General features: G+C 48.5%; 1 protein-coding gene across 2 annotated transcripts in view; it reads right to left on the bottom strand.

Annotated features, from left to right (window-relative positions):
- Positions 1-20,251, bottom strand: part of trioa (trio Rho guanine nucleotide exchange factor a) — a 78,130-nt gene that overhangs the window by 19,922 nt on the left and 37,957 nt on the right. For both annotated transcript variants that reach the window (XM_084484495.1, XM_084484496.1), the window contains exons 15-40: positions 19,255-19,424; positions 17,707-17,881; positions 16,348-16,543; positions 15,627-15,793; positions 14,315-14,434; positions 13,818-14,009; positions 12,322-12,471; positions 11,942-12,056; positions 11,300-11,415; positions 10,834-10,956; positions 10,039-10,233; positions 9,759-9,874; positions 9,169-9,235; positions 8,927-9,036; positions 8,528-8,597; positions 8,340-8,429; positions 8,160-8,252; positions 7,833-7,944; positions 7,556-7,746; positions 7,103-7,204; positions 4,791-4,933; positions 4,186-4,285; positions 3,166-3,409; positions 2,917-3,030; positions 2,299-2,495; positions 1,492-1,662 (exon numbers count right to left, since the gene is read on the bottom strand). In XM_084484495.1, the coding sequence (XP_084340621.1) occupies positions 1,492-1,662; positions 2,299-2,495; positions 2,917-3,030; positions 3,166-3,409; positions 4,186-4,285; positions 4,791-4,933; positions 7,103-7,204; positions 7,556-7,746; positions 7,833-7,944; positions 8,160-8,252; positions 8,340-8,429; positions 8,528-8,597; positions 8,927-9,036; positions 9,169-9,235; positions 9,759-9,874; positions 10,039-10,233; positions 10,834-10,956; positions 11,300-11,415; positions 11,942-12,056; positions 12,322-12,471; positions 13,818-14,009; positions 14,315-14,434; positions 15,627-15,793; positions 16,348-16,543; positions 17,707-17,881; positions 19,255-19,424 (3,639 nt within the window). The remainder of the gene's footprint in view (positions 1-1,491; positions 1,663-2,298; positions 2,496-2,916; positions 3,031-3,165; positions 3,410-4,185; positions 4,286-4,790; positions 4,934-7,102; positions 7,205-7,555; positions 7,747-7,832; positions 7,945-8,159; positions 8,253-8,339; positions 8,430-8,527; positions 8,598-8,926; positions 9,037-9,168; positions 9,236-9,758; positions 9,875-10,038; positions 10,234-10,833; positions 10,957-11,299; positions 11,416-11,941; positions 12,057-12,321; positions 12,472-13,817; positions 14,010-14,314; positions 14,435-15,626; positions 15,794-16,347; positions 16,544-17,706; positions 17,882-19,254; positions 19,425-20,251) is intronic.

The raw sequence follows: 20,251 nt of genomic DNA, 5'->3' as shown, positions 1-20,251 counted from the left end.
GCCATATCTTAAAATGATTCAGGAACTGAAGAAATTCATTTAAAAGTTCAGACATTATCTGGTATTAAGAAAATGATTTTTCTTTAAAGATTGACAAAAGCCGTACGCTAGAAAACGTGGGTTGAACAAGTCTAGAGAGTATAAAATCTGTGAATAATACAATCTAATATCTATCTCCAGTGTTCCCTTCAATCCACTCTGCCATTAGAGCTGAACAAACGCCCAGAGAAACAACAAGCTAAATCAGCTCTGGAAGCGGTTCAGTGCCAAAACAGGAAGAGCTCGAGGACTAAAGAACCCAAAGAAACAAAGTACAGAGTTGTAAACTGAGCGGGGGGGGCGGGGGGGGGGCAGTGGGGGTCAGGAGAGAGCGAGGGTCGGGGGGGCATTTCAGATGGAGAGGTATGGAAACTGTGACAAAGCAAAGACAGGACATAAATCAAGGTAATGCTATAGCGTGGCAGAACAGAAAAAAAATAAACAATACAACCAGGAAACAGAAAGGAAACAACGAAAAACCAACAAAACGATAACATTAACAAAAAGAAGAGAAACAGAAATTAGTGTCAGAGGAGCCTTGCTTTGTCGTTGAAGAAGGGGTGTGGGGTTGGGGGGGGGTGGGAGAGGGTAGGGAGACCTGGATCAGTCTTTAATGTCCTACTTCTGGAGTGACACAAATTCAACTCAATGGGCCGTGCAGTATTCACATAGAGCCTCTCGTTATCTTAACGTTCACTTAAAAGAGGAGAGAAACAGAAAAGGAGGTATAACAGAAAACTGTAAAGTACACTTTTACAGTTAAGAGGAACAACAGAAAACTGCAAAAGAAACTAGTTAAAACAAAGATTTGTTTGTTTTTGAAAGAGGAAAATGAAAACTCGAAGTGGCAATCTCAAAGATTTCCGTTTTGCCGTATTTGGCGACACCTTTGGCGATAAGCGGTAATTGTTCTCATTGACAACCAGTAACATTTATAATGCTGCCTATGCAAGGCCTTTCACCAGCAGAGGCGTGAGAGGACTAGAAGGAGAGGCAGTGGACCATAGGCTCAATCGCCATGGTGTGATCTCATTTGGCAATAGATAGTGACTTAACAGGTATTTAATTTAAATGTAAATCTTCGAGATTGACACTCTAACAAATAGATTTATATAACAAGGATGGCCACAAACATTTGACAACTTTGTTTCACTTGATTTCTTCTACAAAGAAAAAAAATAAAATAAACCTCCTGTCGTTACCATGACAACTCCCAGCAGCCAGCACCACCCCCCCCCCCCCCCGCCCCGCCCCCCAAGGACTAAAAGGGAGTCATTACGATTGGCTGAGGGGCTCAACAGGCGCGCTGGGAGCAGAGTCTTAGCACAACGCCACCCAATTCAAAACCACACTACCCAGCATGCATCACAACACGTCACTCATTGTTGTTTTCTGGCCCTCTGGTCCAGGCTGCACACCCCCACCCCCACCCCGTCTCCCAGACCCCCCCACCTTGTCGTCGGGGGCGTCCGGCTGCAGCAGGCTGTGCTGCTGGATGGCCATGGGGGGCGGCAGGGGCACCGAGTCGGCCCCCTCCTCGCCCTCCTCCTCCCCGCAGCTCTGCATGCCCGACGAGCTGGACTTGGACAGGGTGCCACTGGACAGGCCCTCGTTGCGCACCCGCTGGGGGAAAACACACACACACACACACACACACACACACACAGACACACACAAAGACGCACGCAGGAAACGTGGTGAGCGATGGGTTTGTAGGAGTGAGAGCTCACACTATTGCACCATCACGTCACATCTCACTCCTGTCTGTATTGACTCCTATCTGACTACGGTGCGCAGCTACCCTCGAAATCCAGAGTTCTCGCGAGAGCACAATTTGAATTTGCTCAGCGAGTCACTCTGGGAACGAGCAATATACTCAACTCCCCAATTGCCCTGGCCCAGAACATTAACCAATCACATCGGCGTATCTGATATAGGGCGGGCTAAAAGCGTTGCTGTTTTAACGCCCGGATACAGCAAGAGTGGATCTATTGGTCAGCTCCACTGGTCTGGATACGTCACCCCTTGTATTCTTCTGATTGGTCGTAGTGTTCTCCAATTGCGTGCAGTGATATTTTCAAATGCACGCTTGGTGCCGCCTCTCGAGTCGCAACCCAACAGAGGGACGATCTGTTCAGCGACGTAACGCTCATGAGTAACGCCACCATCACCGAGAGATGGCAAGCAGAAGATGTCTGCGTAACCCAGCCAGCACGTCCATCTCTCTGCGGACCCCCCCTCCCCCACCCCCCCCCTCACCTCCTCCACCGTCTCGTCCTGGGGCGTGGCGGCGCTGTCGTCAGAGTCCTTCTGGGAGCCCAGCGTGCCCACGTCGCCGCTCTTCCGCACCTCGCGGTTCTTCTTGTGCTTGTGCGCCAGCTTCTTGACGTGGCCGTCCGCCTTGCCGCTGCTCAGCCGCCTCACCGGGCTGGTCAGCCACTTGCGCAGCGTGTTGCCTTGTCGGGGGGGGGGGGGGGGGGGGAAGTGTGGAAATGTTTATCACCTTGAAATATTAAGGACTACTCGTGAACTGTTGGTGTGGTCGGCATTGTGAGTGTGTGTACCTGGGGCTCAGACTGTGTTTGAGTCAGGGGGAGGTGTGTGTGCCTGGGGCTCAGTCTGTGTTTGAGTCAGGGGGAGGTGTGTGTGCCTGGGGCTCAGTCTGTGTTTGGGTCAAGGTGAGAGGTGTGTGTGTGTACCTGGGGCTCTATGTTTGGGTCAGGGTGAGGTGTGAGGTGTGTGCGTGTGCGTGTGTCCCTGCGTGTGTACCTGGGGCCCTGTGTTTGGGTCAGGGGGAGGTGTGTGTTTGTGTGTGTGTGTGTACCTGGGGCTCTGTGTTTGGGTCAGGGGGAGGTGTGTGTGTGTGTGTGTGTGTACCTGGGGCCCTGTGTTTGGGTCCGGGCGAGGTGTGGATGTGCAGGCCGTGGCCTGGCTGCAGCGTGGCCGAGGAGCCCGGGAGGATGGAGTCGTTACTGCACACCGACAACGTGTCTGAGGGGGGGGGGGGACGGAGACGGTAAGAGTTGAACACACACAACGTTTTTTTTTTTTTTTTCCTCCCCCCCCCCCCCCCTTTGTTTTACCACTTTAAAAAAAAAAAAGATGCTGCCCGGTCGCCGCGGCTACCTTTGTGGTTGAAGATGCCCTCCATCTCCATGGAGGAGCGGGAGTGCGCGATGCAGAGCGTGGCGCAGGGCACCAGGCCCTCGTGGGCGGGCGAGCGGTCGGTGGTCCGCACCAGGCACCAGTCGGGCCGCTCGTGGCAGCGCTCCAGCACCTCCACCGTCTGGCCGCGCCGCACCGACAGCTCGTTGCTGTTGCCCGCCATGAAGTCGTGGATGACCACCGTGAGCTCACAGCCGCCCGACAGCTGGGGGGGGGGGGGGTGCGGAGGGGGGGGGGGGGGGGGGGGAGACATACAGAAAAAAAACGATAACGCATCTCGTCGAGCGCTCGTGTACTGGTGGTATTGTTTTGGAATTCCTCGATGCTATCCGCTAGGGGTGTAACGATACGCGTATTCGTACCGAAATCTTTCGGTACGGGTCTAACGGTTCGATGCACGTTACATTTCGGTGCATACAGATTTTTTCTTTTTTTTTTTCTTCTAAATTTTATCCTCAATTGTATTTGATGTCTTTTCATGTGTGTAAGGCATTTGTTTGATACATCAAAATCTAATCAAAAAAAAAATTGTTCAATAAAAATACAATTTTAACTCTGTTGTACTGAAAAACATACCGAACCCTGACTTAAAAACCGAGGTACGTACTGAATCGTGACTTGTATTGTACTGTACTATTGTGATTTGTGTGTTACACCCCTACTATCCACCAATTTTCACAGATCAAAAGCCAGTTTTTTATAATGGCTTTGTGATTTATATTCACCCCGGAGCTCAGCTGGCCACGCAGTTCTTCACCTGCTTTTCACTGTTTCAGAGCTAGCGAGACACACTTCTAAACAGTGTTTAGACGTGTTAATGTTCTATCCATTTCAAATCACCAGTCCGGATTTCCCGGAATATGAAACCCTGTTCCCATTCACACATGCAGGAAATCCTCCAGAGGAAGACTGCATGTGTGAAGGAGGCCTACGAGGATCAGATCAACGTGTGTCGGTGTGTGTGTGTGTGTGTGTGTGTACCTTGTCGCTGTCCAAGGTGTTCTGAGAGGTGCGGGAGGCCAGAGAGATGGTGTCTGGTTGGCTGCTGCCCTCACCCTGACTGTCCAGGTCTTCTCCGTCCCTGAACACAAGCAAGTCCAGTCAGGATTTGGATTTCAAACAAGCACAACATTGTTCTATGCGGGAACGATATCCTCTTATGTGTGTTTCTGTGCATGTCCTGTCCCAACCATAATGGACATGTGTTTGTACATGTGTTTGTACATGTGTACATGTGCGCATACGTGTTGTTATATGTGTGTATGTGTGTCTGTATGTGTGTATGTGTTTGTAAATGTGTGTAAATGTGTTTGTACATTCATGTACATGTGTGTATGCGTTTTTACCTGTGTGTGTATATGTGTTTGTACATGTACATGTGTTTGTACATGTATGTATATGTGTTTGTACCTGTGTGTATATGTGTTTGTAACTGCGTGTATATGTGTTTGTAACTGTGTGCATATGTGTTTGTAACTGTGTGCATATGTGTTTGTGCTTGTGTGTATGTGTGTTTATACATGTGTGTACTTTTGCTTGTACACGTTTTTGTAGATGTGTGTGTGTGCGTGTGTGTGTGCGCGTACCTGCGGCCCTTGTGGTGCTTGGCGGTGGTGGCCTTGGGGATGTGGATGGGCTCCTTGAGGGCCCCTCTCAGGTGGATGGTTCGCTCCTGGATCACCTCCCTGATGTGTTTGATCCAGTCCTGCTTGTTCTCGATGTTGGACGCCTGGCAGGGGGGGGTGGGGGGGGGGGGAAGGCAACGGTTAATGCTTTCATCTGAAGATATGAACTTTAAATCTGTTAACATGTCTCAGAAATCTGAAGTTGCCTCCTTTCTTTATCTCTCTACACAGATGTAGGATTTGGATTTCAAGGTCTGCAGTCACATTAATACAAATTGTATCTGGATGAGACATAGTATGTGTGTCGTTATGAATATGTACTCGTATCAGTGATAATAGAGGCAGAGAGGAGCGCAGCTTCAGACCTGGTATGGGGAAAGTAGGGGGAGGGAGGGGTAGTGGGTACTCACCATAGCTCCGTGTTTGAATCCCTGACTTAGCTTTGATTAAAATACAGAATAAGACAGTGTTTACTTGTTTGTTTTTGGATGATCAAATGATTGTTTTTATTATATCTGTTCTACAGGACACTGATTTCACACGGACAAAAGATGGTGGTCGCACAGAAGCACAACAATGATAGGTCTTCACAACGTCTGCCCCAGCCAATCAAATGTGAGTTGAGTCGTACAGAGTACTGCAATGCTTTGCCGTGTGTGTGTGTGTGTGTGTGTGTGTGTGTGTGTGTGTGGTGTGTGTGTGTGTGTGAGAGAGTCAGTTTGAGGTAGTCAACATACATTTCCTTTAGCAGCGCTACGAGGGAGACATGTGGCAACGTGTTTCTCAAATGCCTGACAAATGGGATGCTGTTTGTTTTCAGACAAAGCTCTCCTCTTGGTGTTCAGCTAAACAAAAACAGGCTAAACCTTCTTTAATGTAAAGAAAAAAGATGGAAGTTTGTCTCTATTATGTTAGATAGTATATAGTTATGTTATAACTCAATGTCTGACGTCTTATGTTATATAGTATATAGTTATGTTATAACTCAATGTCTGAGGTATTATGTTATATAGTATTTAGTTATGATATAACTCATTGTGTGAGGTATTATGTTATTTAGTTATGATATAACTCATTGTGTCTGAGGTATTATGTTATATAGTATATAGTTGTTATAACTCATTGTGTCTGAGGTATTATGTTGTTATATAGTTATGGTATAACTCATTGTGTCTGAGGTATTATGTTATATAGTATATAGTTGTTATAACTCATTGTGTCTGAGGTATTATGTTGTTATATAGTTATGGTATAACTCATTGTGTCTGAGGTATTATGTTATATGTTATATAGTTATGTTATAACTCATTGTGTCTGAGGTATTATGTTGTTATATAGTTATGTTATAACTCATTGTGTCTGAGGTATAATGTTATATGGTATTTAGTTATGATATAACTCATTGTGTCTGAGGTATAATGTTATATGGTATTTAGTTATGATATAACTCATTGTGTCTGAGGTATAATGTTATATGGTATTTAGTTATGATATAACTCATTGTGTCTGAGGTATAATGTTATATGGTATTTAGTTATGATATAACTCATTGTGTGAGGTATTATGTTATATGGTATTTAGTTATGTTATAACTCATGGTGTCTGAGGTATTATGTTGTATGGTATTTAGTTATGATATAACTCATGGTGTGGGTGGTCTTCAGCAGGTGTCACGATGATGGAAGCATGTTACCCCACACAGAGAGAATGAAAGATGCGAACATCCACAGTCAGAGACGGTCGGAGAGAGAAGATAAAATAAAAAGCAGCCACATAATATATATGAGCCTCTCTATGTTGGCCAACACCACCAGACTACAGATGAGGAGGAAAACAGGTGGTCACAGTCTAGACGGCGCAAAGCGGAGCCACAGAAGTCTACCATGAAACCAGCTCATGCAAACACACAAGAAGAAGAAGAAGAAGAAGAAGAAGAAAGCGGAGGACTGCGCGTCTCAGGGCGTGTTCACACCTACAGGTCGGACGATCAGAGCCCAACCGGCAGCTCATTATTTTAAACGTTGCACTTTCACGCCGATTCATTTTTGTGTTCTCACAGCGATGTTTAAAATGCCAGACGTGTAAACAAACACAACGCGTGAACAAACCACGCACCAGAGTTCAGAACGAACCGACCAGACGAGGAGTGAAAACACCCTGAGACACAAATGCAAGGACCAGGGAAGATGTGGCAGCGAAAGAAACGGCAGAAGAAGAGGAAGGGAGAGCACAGAGAGAGAGAGAGAGAGAGAGAGAGAGAGAGAGAGTCCTACCTTGAGTACAATCTTGTTGTCGGAGGTGGGGGTGCGTCCCACCCAGAGAGCAAACTTACAGGGGTCGCCCTCGACGTGCTCCGTCACCCCTAACTCTGACGTCTGAGAGAGAGAGAGAGAGAGAGAGAGAGAGAGAGAGAGAGAGAGAGAGAGAGAGAGAGAGAGAGAGAGAGAGAGAGAGAGAGAGAGAGAGAGAGAGAGAGAGAGAGAGACAGACAGAGACAGAGACAGAGAGAGAGACAGAGACAGAGACAGAGAGAGACACACACACAGAGACAGAGAGAGACAGAGAGAGAGAGAGAGAGAGAGAGAGAGAGAGAGAGAGAGAGAGAGAGAGAGAGAGAGAGAGAGAGAGAGAGAGACAGAGAGAGGTCATGAGCCATTTACACGATGCAGTCTGTTATGTTGATTTGCGTCTTCACAACATGAGAAGCATTGAGGAGAGGGCCTTACAAAGAGCTTGCTCTTGTAGATGTACTTGCTCCTCCCGTTGGAGTCCTTGACCTCCTTGCTGAAGATCAGCGACATCTCGAAGAGGAAGAGGTGCCTCTCCCGGCCCTTGCGGATCAGGGTCTTGGGGTCCCACACCTGGAAGGAGTCCTGCAGGATCAGCTCCCCCTGGGACTCCAGGTTCTCATCGAAACCTGGGAAGAGACATGGCGGTCGTTAGGCCCCCGTGTGAGACTCCTGACGCCCTCAAGGAGAAGGAGATGTGGTGGGCGAAGCTCACCTTCCAGCATGGAGAGGTGCATGGCGTCGTTGGCTCTCTTGGGGACACTGAGCATCACCTCCAGGCCGTCCTTGATCTCACCCTTCCCTTCCTCACAGCAAGTCAACAGCTCCTAAACACACACACACACACACACACACACATCATAAAGAAAGGAACCATGGAGGCGGTAACCATGGCAATGGTAAATCCGTGGAGGCGGTTAAACCATGGAGGCGTCAACCATGGAGGTTGTAACCATGGAGGCGGTAACCACGGAGAGGGTAATAATGGAAACGGTACCCATGGAAACTGACTATGGAGTGCCCTACGGCGGTGGTGGTGTACCTTGAGTAGGAGCTGGTACTTGGTGATTCTCTGCACCGGCTTAATGAGGTAGGAGGAGATGGAGTTGGCCAATCGGTGCCTCTGCTGGATCTCCTGCAACGCAGAGAAACACAAAGCTGGTACTTTGCAGTCCCCCCATGGGTTTCCCATGATGCAACAGGCCAGGAGGGGGATACTCACGTCGAAGTAGGGCCCGGCGAACTCCAGGATGAGCTGCGTGGAGTCGGGCTTGTTCTTACAGTAGTTCACGTACATCTGGAACTTATCGGCCTGTAGCACACACACACACAATGGAGGAGGTCTGGATGAGACACCTTCTTGTATTGCATGTGGCTGTCTGATAGCCGTGAACGGAGCGCAGCACTCACCCACGTGACGAAGCAATGGCCCACGTCTTCAGGCAGCTGCTCGTACTTCTCCAGCTCTTTGAGGAAGATGCTGCGGAAACGCAAGAAACCAACGATATTGATACTAGTTCAAATAATTGGCTAAAGATAACTTTCTTCATCAAGCTCTCCTTTCTTGAGATGCTTAGATTAGATTAAGATGCAGCTAGTACCCAACACATGAATTTAGAAATTAAAACAGACATTTTATAGCAATTTTTATAACATAACTATATATAACAGCTCAAGACAAAAGATAACCATTCAAACAGTGCTCAGTTATAACTAGAATTATCAGTCATTAGAACATCAGCACTACTGCTAGGTCTTCCAAAGGCCGCGGGGCCAGGCAGAAACAGAGAGCAGCGTGTTTCTCCTCACTTGTGGTGGAACTCGTAGAGGTCCTGCATGTTGCCGAAGATGATGTGTTCCTTGTTGATGATCCCTGGAGGAATCTCCTCCACCCCACTGGTCATCTCCCACAGGTACGTCTAGAGAGAGAGAGACACAGACACAGACAGACAGACAGACAGAGGGTGAGCATGCATTGCACTGGAGGAATATGTATCCGATGTATGATGTATAATGCTTCTCACTTAATTTGCAGTACAACTACAACTTACATCCATGCACTCCCGGAGGTCACGCACATAGGCCTTCTCCGTCTGAATCAGCTCTGCCATGATGAACCTAGGCACGCACACGCACACACACACACACACACACACACACACACACACACACACACACACACACACACACACGAGGAGGGGGATAGGGAGGAGTCAGAAACCAGAAGGGAATCAACCCAAACGACCCCTGATTAATTGCTTCCCTCATGTTTGAATACAGCAGTAAATCCCCTTCCATAAGCATATAGAATACAATTTAACATCATTGGGGGGGGGTCCAACAGGAAAGCAATATCTCCACTCCATTGGACCTTGGCATAATTGGCTTATAGCTAACAATCTTCACTTGAGCCACTTTGCAACGGCCATGAGAACAGTAGCCAAGGGATATGCTGAGACTATTGAAAGCCTCATGCGCTGGTAGAGCACAGATCGGAGGCGTTTCAGCGCTTAAAATGGCAGGCCCGCTCTCTCTCTCTCACTTCAGATCGTTTGCAATTTGGTCCCCTACAAACCAACAGAGGAAGCACCGACTAACTCCCTCATGGGACAACCGAGAACACAAGGAAGAGCTGACATACTCCTTCCTGCGGGCCGACTTGCGTTTCTCCTCGTTGAGCTCGTGGGCGGCGTCCCTCAGCTTGACCTCTGACCCCGGAGCGCTGGCTGGGATGATGTCCAACTGGAGGTCCTTGCTCTGAGGGTGAGCGAGCGAGCATGAGAGAGAGAGAGGGATTGGATCAATAGATTCAATATAGAAATCGATTAAACAGTGTAGACACACATGCACACATTGAGCCTGCAGACATGCACAATCACAGACACAGACACAGACACAGACACACACACACACAGACGTACAGCCTTGTTGGAGTCCGAGGAGATGCCCAGGGCCTTCTCCAGGCTGCCGCGGTACTTGTCCATGCGCAGGGAGAAGTCCCGGTAGCGCTTGTCCACCGCCGTCACCCATTTCTTGATCTCCACCGCGTGGCTGTGGCCCTTGTCACAGAAGCCGTCCGCCAGCTGGATCAGCAGCTTCACGCGCTCTTTGGTTTGCTGGCGACATGGACAGGAGGACAGAAGGACAGACGTGAGGACAGAAGGACCGACAGGAGGACAGAAGGACCGACAGGAGGACAGAAGGACCAACAGGACAGAAGGACCGACAGGAGAACAGAAGGACCGACAGGAGAACAGAAGGACCGACATGAGGATCAGGACACACGCCCACTTTAGGACAGACGGAAAGACGATCCACTGATGCTAAACGGAAATTAATCATTGGTGCAAAAGGGAATGTTTCGCTGCATGTCATTTAGGCAAACAAATATGCATAGTGCATTGAAGTAAATGGTAGGAGAGTGTGTGTGTGTGTGTGTGTGTGTGTTTTTGATTCAGAGAAAGAAAAAGACGAGGAGAGAGCGAGCAGGAGTTGAACTAGAGAGTGATGGAAACAGTAGCGAGAGAGGGAGGCATAGAGACACAGATAAAGAGAGAGAGAGAGGCATAGAGACACAGATAAAGAAAGAGAGAGAGCCATAGAGACAGAGAGATAAAGAAAGAGAGATAGAGAGCCATAGAGACAGAGGAACAGAGATAAAGAAAGCGAGAGGGAGGGAGGTATAGAGACACAGAGATGAAGAAAGAGAGGCTCACCTTGGCGGTGATGTGGAAGTCCTCGTGCTCCTTGAGTAGCTCCTGGGTGTGGTGGATGCTGGAGCCCGTGGAGGTGTGTGTGGACAGGTAGAACTCGCCCGTGTCGTGGATCCACTCCAGAGCCTGAAAACATACGACCATGGACCCATGTTAAGTGGGTAGTGTTGGTAGTGTGTTTGTTTGTGTGTGTGTTGGTGTTGGTAGTGTATGTGTTAGTGTTTTGGTGTTGGTGTTGGTGTGTGTGTGTTGGTTTGCGTGTTGGTAGTGGGTGTGTGTGTTGATGTTGGTGTGTGTTGATGTGTTGGTGTGTGTGTGTGTGTGTTGGTGTGTGTGTGTGTGTGTTGGTGTGTGTGTTGATGTGTGTGTGTGTGTGTGTGTGTGTTGGTGTGTTGATGTGTGTGTGTGTGTGTTGATGTGTGTGTGTGTGTGTGTGTGTGTGTGTGCACGTGCGTGTGTGTGTGTGTACCTGCTTGGCGCTGCGCTCAAACAGCACGTACTGCTGGCATTGGTCCAGGCGTCGTTTCCTCATGGTCCAGAAGTGCAGCACGCGGTTCTCTCTCTGCAGCAGCTCATTCAAGATGTCTGACCGGGCGGACGCAGCGCAAACAGGCTCAACTCAAACAGTCTACCGGTTCATACTTGCACATTACCCCGGCCTAGTCACAATATGCTAGCAGATTTCACCAATGTTTACATGGAGATAAAAAAAGGTTTACTATAACATAATATATGTGCAGAAGGAGGAGCATCCATATGATCAGTAAAATATCGTCACTCATTTATTAACTTATAATAGCCGAAGTAAGATGAAGTAAAATGAAGTAAAGTGCTGTATTGCAATGCTAAACCGCCATCTATAAACTAACAGCCAAGTCACACTTCTGCATCCTGCAAGTATGCGCAGATCAATAAATGGCCCTTTTGTCCGATAATTGGGGTTGGGAGACACTATACTGCCCCCTTGTGTACTCGTTAACGTTACACGTTAACATCCCGCCATCGAGTCATGACTCGGGGATCTCCTCAAACGCGCCGTATGCAGAACTGTGGATTCAGCTTCAACGGCAGGGGGGCGGCCATCTTGGAGAGAGGGGGTCCTGATACTCACTCTTGACCTGCTGCTCCGGTGCCTTCACGTGGCTCAGCATGCCCGGCATGTTAACGCTGTTCCTGTGCATGTACTTCAGGAAGACGTCTGCGTTGCGCCTGGCCAGCGTGCACGCCTGACACACAACACACACACACACACACACACAGTCAATCAAACAGGCGCCACCGTAACTCTTCAAGCTGCTAAAATGTGTGCGTGCTGTGTCTGTCTGTCTGTCTGTCTGTCTGTCTGTCTGTCTGTCTGTGTGTGTGTCTGTGTGTGTGTGTGTGTGTCTGTCTGTGTGTGTAGCAGGGTGTTTGTATTGTGATGCACAGAATGCGTGTGTGTGTGTCTGGTGTCAGGAGCGTGTGTCTCGGGGCGTGTTTCCGTGCGCGTACCTTCAGGAAGGCCTCCTTCTGCTCCAGGTGCTTGCTGATCATGGGCGTCACGTGCTCAGACTCACAGTTGGGCCCCAGTTTGTCAGCCCCGCCACACCAGTCCTCCTCCCTCTTGTACTCCTGCTCCAGGCTTTCCAGCACGCTGCACACCTGGCCCCACACACACACACACACACACACACACACACACACACACACAGCTGCTGTTACAGCCCTGCTCACTCTAAAAGGCCAAAGTATACTACTCCATATCTGTAATCCGACTCCGTAACTACGGAGACCCCTCGAGCATTCGCAGTTCTCCGTCGGGATGTCGGATACGCGATGCAATTCGCCGCCCGATCGATCTTATATGCTGACTGCTAACCATGTAAATGGTGTTGAAAATAAACTTCCAATGTTTTCAAATCTTATTTGGTGTTTTATTAGTCCTTAATGTGCAAAGTAAACAATGTACAAAGTAAATAAGGTGCAAAGTCAAACTGGGGAAAGTGATGCCGGAAATTATTTTGGAGGACCAATGACAGCCCTTGCCGTCTCCGTCCGTCTCCGTTACCTCGACGGATAGTTAAAAAATATTGGATGCGCATGTAGAGCTACAGAGAGGGTCTCCGACAGGCTCTCCGTCGACAGAGAGGGCTCTCAGTGTTTACGTACAGCACTTTACAGAGGACTATAAATCCGCCTTAAGGGTTCCTTCGGGGATCCACTTTCCAAGGATCATTTTGCTGAGCCGAAAGAAAACCTCTAATGCTTTTTCAAAGCATAAAGGTCGCTCTAATGCTTTTTCAAAGCATTAGAGCGACGGTTCTAATAAAGTCCACATCACCACACACTGGAGATGGGCACTCGAGTTTGCAACTTGGACATAAGTCGCACACACAGTGACTTGCGACTTGACTTGAGACTCGTCCTCCGGTGACTTGAGACTCCCCCTGGAGGTTTGTGACTTTTTGCTGCCTCGACCTTTAGGAAATGTCTGCCGAGGTGAATTTCATTACTTGCATAACCTCATGCCTCCGCTGTGGCCACAGACGACGCATCAGTCACAGGCAGAGGATTCAGCGGCGCGTGGACGCACAGCCGTAGCTTAGAGATCACACACCACGTTCATGATCAATTGTTGAACCACTTATTCTACAGAAACACACAATACTTTAACCAGCATGGAACTGTCCAACTCATCATTTGTTTTCCAAAGCCTAGTAACCCATAGAGGGAGAGGATACAGAATAATAATAATAATTGTGTATGGATCCATTTACTGTATTCATGTTTACTAGGTACTTGGTATCGGCCCATTGGGCAATGTGTCGCTCTGAATCGGTATCTGATTCCGAAATAGTGGTACCAGTGCAACTCTATTACTACCATCACACACACACACACACACACACACACACACACACACACACACACACACACACACACACACACACACACACACACACACACAGTGTTGCGGACGCGGGGGGGGTACGGGGGTGGGGTGGTACCTGCTCGGAGGTCTTGTAGAAGGCCACCGAGGCGTTGACCAGCTTGAGGCGGTCCTCCATCTTCAGCATGAGCTGCTGCCAGTGGGAGGCCACGCTCTCCGCACAGTCCCGGATCAGGTCCATGTCGTAGTGGTTGGCCTGGAGCAGCGCCTCCGCCTTCTGCTGCACCTGCAGGGCGCTCTGGTGCGTCTTCTGCACGGGGGGGGGGGGCAACGGGGAGACGTGCACTTTAAAGACCAATGGACAGCTTTGGGGGGTTGGGGTTGACCAATGGACAGCTTTGGGCACTTTAAAGACCAATGGACAGCTTTGGGGTTGGCGCTACACGACACTACACTGTATGTCCTGTGTGTAGTTCAATGGCCAGAGCACGGCGTTAATACTGATGGGGGTTAGGGATTACAATGACACAAGGGCCTGAAAGCCTGTGTGGTGTTTTTGTGAGACGCATTGCATAAAAGACACATACACACTGTACACACACACACACACTTTACCTCAATAGCATGTTGGAACTGCTCGTGCTCTCTCTGGAGCTGCTCTGCCTCCTGCAGGGAGCTGGCGGTGATCAGACCAGCGTTCAGCATGGACTCGCCATTCCGGATCCAACCCAGAACCTGGGGGGGGGGGGGGGGGGGGAAACACAGAGAGAGAGAGAGCGAGCGAGAGAGAGAGAGCGAGAGCGAGAGCAAGAGCAAGAGAGAGTCCATTGTCAGTGTGTTGGTGAGAGCGAGCAATTCTAATTTGTAAATATATGGAAACTCCGTCGATAGAGGATGGTGTCCTCCTCTCAGACACGTCTATGAGTGGGAAACACTGCATTAGCTTGGGCCTGGGGTCAGGCACTTGTTCAAGAAGCACATCGTAGTAAACTAGATGTCAAAACATCATTAATAAATGAGGTCTCTTTAGTCTGGCGTCAGGAGGGCCCATGACGCTTCCTCTGGGTTTTGAACATTAGATACTGTAAGTGCAAAAATATATCACCAAGGTCAAGTCGTTTTAAGACATTTGAATGCGGAAAAGTTCCATATTAAATCTTTAAATAAGTGACCAGCTATTAAGTAACTGCTTATTGGGAAATGGCCAAAGAAATGTGATAGAAAATGTTCTACCAAGTGTTCCCAACACGTAAAAGGGCAGGTGCACACAAAAAGCAAGCCTGTGTACTTTAGGGCACGGCCATGATTCACCATTGGTGTTTATAATCTTTCAGCAGTATTTCATCATTTTTTTGTTTTTTTTCTGTTTAGTGTCTTTAACCAAATGTTCAGTCTGTTTATATTGTCCCTGTTTTATCATTACTGTATAGTGTCCAAATAAATGAAATAAATGTCATGTTTTAGATTGGACTGCTAGTGCATTATCAAATACCATAGGGTCGTAATAAAGTGAAGCAGAGAAAAGATAGAGAGGTTTTAGTAGAGGTAGGTTTAGGCGAAATCTCCAAATCAATAAATCCAATGCAAACCAATGCAAATCCAAGATGACAAAACCTGAACGGGGTTAGGGGGGGACCACCTCTAAGGGTGACAACCTTAAGGGCGACAACATTTAAGGGCGACAACATTAAAGGGTGACAACATTAAAGATGGGGTTCAGGAGGTCCGGTTCTCCAAAGCACTTTCTATTTCAACCTGTTATTTACCACGAAAAACACAATGTATCTTTGCGTGACATGTTCTGTACAAATGAGGAACTGGACCAGAACTCCAGGTCCATGCCGTAGCGCGTGATGAACACAGAGCGAGACCACCAGGCGACCGTGTGCGCGCGTCCCTGACTCCCCCCCCCCCCCCCCCTGCTCACCTGCTTGACCTCGGCCTGCAGGTGCCTCAGCTGGACGCACTGCTCCAGGTGGCGGCGGCGCTGCTCCGCCGCCAGGTCCACCTCCTGCTGCTTCTCGTGGAGGAACTCCAGCAGGTGCTGCACGCGCGTGGCCATGTCCACGTCGCGGTCGCACAGCAGCTCCACGCCTGGGCCGCGGCGGGGCAGAGGGGCGGGGGGGTGGGGGGGGAGGACAGGGAAGAGGGAGGGAGAGGTTAGGGTGAGGGTTGGCTGGGGGGGAGCAGGCGCAGGTGTCAGCCCTCAAGACCAGGGCGGCCAAGACCTTCTGAAGAGCCCCCCTTGTGACACGCTAACGTGAACGTCACACTAATACAGTCATTTCCTCAGTGTGACAGAAACGTTGTGGATCGAGATGTTGGTCTGACCTACTGTACCACACTGAACCTCGTCTGGATGGCAGGGCCGTCAGGTCGAGGTCAGGGTATCGACTTGTTACGTTTAGGGTTTTCCTGATGTCCTTAATGTGCCTAACCCTTATCTGTAGGCATTCTTGATCGAGATGCGTAACCAATCGATGACGAATGACCCTAAAACATCTCAAGTGGCTTTGGGATAAAGGTGTCGGCTAAATGAATAACTAGAATATTTAAATGACTAGGCTGCGCTGGTGGGGCGTGTTTGCATGGCGTGTGTGCGTGCGTGTGTGTGCGTGAGTGCGTGTGTGTGCGTGCGTATAGCTCACCTGACGCCTGCACCTCGTTGACGTACTGCAGCAGCTCCTGGCCCTGGTGGATGACGTCGAAGGTGAGGTTGTTGACGGTCAGGGCCTTGTCGGCGTGGTGCTGCAGCTGCTGCTCGGCCAGCGTCAGGTCCTCCGTGTCGAACTCGCTCATCTGGCTCGTCAGCTCCTCGTTCCACGCCTCCAGGTCAGAGATTATCTGGGGGGGGGGGGGACGGCGTACGTGACTAGAGCGATAAGCCGTCAGTCACTGAAGGCAGTGATATCCTCGGCTTCCTCAGCGATCAAAACAAGTACATACAAATAACAGGTAGAAATGTGTGCTTAATATCTGTGACTTTTTGTGACTTTAATCGTCTCAAATCGGACTTACTGTGTATACATATAGGTGATGTGAAGACAGTATTAAAGATTTACATTTGTTTTTTCTTGTATAGAGACTCAATTGAGGCCAAATATGTGTACATTGACTTTCTGATACACCTTCACTTAGATATGTAGGAGGGGCAAGATGGATTAGTGGCAAGGGTGTTTTCACTCTCACCCGAAAGGTTCTGGGTTTGATTCCCAGTGTTACTTTAGAACTCCCATAAGTAAGATGCCCAACATCTGTATTCAATGCAACTCACTTTTGATAATATTAACTAAATAGAATGTAGCAACAGTGAAACATCTGCTTTGAGTCAGTATTGCAGGATAGTGTTCAAAGGTCCTCAAACAGTGAGTACAACTACACTGTGTTATAGAGAATGAACAGAATACGATTTGCTTTCACTTGCATCACATGACCACTTCCTTGCAAGACTTTGCATATAACTTAGCATATAGACTATGCATTAGCATAGTCACAATTATGGCTTTGAAATAAGTAGAGACGCTGTCTATTCTTTAAGGAATAAATTCGAACACTGGAGTAGACAAGAAAATTACAGCATAACTGCATCTCCCAGTGTGCAATGTGGCTGAAAAACATTGTTGTGAGTTCAGCGAGTTATGATATGGCTACGTTCAACTGTTGCCATCGGATCAAATGGGTAAACTGTTTTTGTATTGGTCAATGACTAGTGAGGCTCTGGTTGCATTCTTTCACCAGCCAACAGCGGGTGCTATTGCTGTTCGTCAATTCCTAATTTCCGAACATGAGTCGCATCAAATGAATGACTGATTTAAACGTGGACATAGACAATGTCACCCACTAACCTTGGGTCAAAGCAAACTTTGGGCCAAATCCTTACCAGCCACAATTCTCCAACTGCTTTTGAAAAATGCCAAAAAAATGCCACTGTGTGTGTAGCATGAATTATGCTATACATTTGACACACACACACACACACACACACACACGTTCCCGGGGGGACTCACGTCGATGGCGTCCCTCTCGAAGATGCGCAGCTGGAGGAAGAGCTCCAGCTTGATCTTCCTCTCCTGGAAGAGCTCCTCCATCTGCGCCTGGGCCTCGTCCAGCTGCTGCAGCACGCTCTCGATGTGCGCCATGGAGCTGTTGTGGGGCGTCTTGTTGCTGGAGATGGCCGAGTCCCTGCCACGGGGGAAGGAGAAGGGGAGGGCAAGGGGACTCAGTATGACAGCGCTGACCCAACACGACACCACGGGGAGATGGTGGGTTTCACCAGTACGAGGGACCCACACGTTGTGTCTGTGTCTGTGTGTGTGTGTGTGTGTGTGTGTGTGTGTGTGTGTGTGTGTGTGTGTGTGTTTTCTCTCGTGTCCCCTACATCTGGGGACCCACACGTTGTGTTTGTCTGTGGTGAATTTGCACAACACGTTAAGATACACACTCCCTAGGCTGCAGCAACACAAAGAAAAGACCCTAGGCCAATGGCCATGGTGATGCTGATATGCTCTGGGTGGATTAGGCCATGTGACTGTTGCCCATCACATGTCCAATATGTGTGTGTGTGTTCAATTAGTATGTGAGAGGGTAAGCCAACCCACACACACACACACACACACACACTGACAGTCAGACGCGCACACAGTTACAGAGACACAACTACACACACGCACAGAGGGCGTCAAGTTTGCCAAGTTGCCGATGCCTCCCAGGGATACAGACACACAATTAGACATGCTCTTATGAAAGACGCCTTACGTAAGTATTCACTGTGGAGCCAATACACTATGGAGAGAGGGACAGTGAGAGGGTAGGAGAGAGAGAGAGAGAGAGAGAGATTGCTAAAGAGTGAGGGAGGTAATCTAAATAACAGTTGCTGTGGGTCAGAGTGGTCCTCTTCTCACCTCTCTCTTTCTCACTCGCACACATATCACTTCATTTTCCTCTGCTCAACTGCAGATCCACCTACTCAGCCCTCTGTCCACTGAGCATCCACACGTCTCTCTTTCTTCCATCTCTCCTTGCCTCTCTTCGTGTCATTCTCGTTAGTTTATCACAGTGGTCCGACTCCTAGAGGTAAACGACTGATGGGCTGGTTTCCTTTCCTTCCCACACTGTGGTCTTAGTATAATCACTAGTCAATGAGCTAAAATATTTTATCATTGTGATATCAACCCACTGAGCCTATGTCTCTGGTCGGACAAATTGTGTTTCCAGGAAAACACCACAAATAGCGCATCTATTTAATTAATATATATTTTTTATATAATAATTTTGAGACAGAAGTGCCCAAATATATACATCAATGGTTTAAGTGGGATAATCCCCAACCAGCTGTGCCGTTATGGAAAATTATTCTCTTTTTCCGGTGACATTAGCCCTGTGGCGAGCATGATTATAAAACCCATCAAAAGTACATCAGAGGAGTGAGTCGTGGGTGTACTTCAGAGGAGTGCATCAGGTGTGGACATCAGAGGAGTGAGTCAGAGGTGGACATCAGAGGAGTGAGTCAGAGGTGGCCATCAGAGGAGTGAGTCAGGGGTGTAGAGAGGGGTCACCTGAGCTGCTGGATGAGGTCCTCCCCCTCCTTGATGACGTTGACGGTGACCTGCAGGGTGGTCTGCTGCTGCTGGCCGAACCTCTTGATGAGGTCCTGCACCGCCTCCACTGACTCGGCGTACACGTCGTCCAGTAGCTCCTTCTGCAGCTCCTCCAGCCACGTCCACAGCTGAGGGGCCACAGGGTGGAGAGGTGGAAGGGGTTAAGGGTTGAACAGATCTCACTTGTCACTGGCGCCAAATATCAATATAATATTTTTCTATTTTTTTTTTTTCCCAGCACCCTTTTTTTCCGTTCAAAGAATTTCTTGCTTTTTCAGGCTTTGTTCATTCAGAGTTAGAGTTAGACACCATCAGAGGCCAAGGTGCTGAAGCCTCTCTCGGACGCAGGTATCAACATCAACCGCTGCTCAGACAGAGCTCCACACACACACACACACACACACACACACACACACACACACACACACACACACACACACACACACACACACACACACACACACACACACACACACACACACACACACACACCAGAGCATTATACCATAGGTGTCAAAGAGGCTTAACCTCTCACACCGAAATCGAATCCATCCGCTGCTCAGACAGAGCTCCACACATCAACACACACACACCGTTCATTTGTAGTACGTTTTCCAATTCAATAATTAAAAAATAGGCTATTGCTCCATGAACTGCACACCGCCATGTTAGGAAAAGCAACCTATATTCACATCCTGCTGTGCCAGTTGGCGATGGCTTGTTGTGTCGACTGCTATCGAGACGCATGATCAATGCATATAACAAATAGCAAAAGTGATAGGCATATGAATGTAGTTCACCAAGATGGATGCAGTAAGTGGACTGTGTGTTGAGAAATGTAAGAGTGACCGTGATTGCTATGAAAAAGGAACCTGATTGTAATTAGTTAAATTGATATATTCACTGGGTAAGGCGTAAAGATAATTGGCCCGACAAACGCATTCAATGTGAAAGG

This window comes from Micromesistius poutassou, assembly GCF_964030765.1.
Source record: "Micromesistius poutassou genome assembly, chromosome: 20".
In the NCBI taxonomy this organism is placed as follows: Eukaryota; Metazoa; Chordata; class Actinopteri; order Gadiformes; family Gadidae; genus Micromesistius; species Micromesistius poutassou.
The sequence above is the reverse complement of the archived record's forward strand: the minus strand, read 5'-3'. Positions and strand labels throughout refer to the sequence as shown.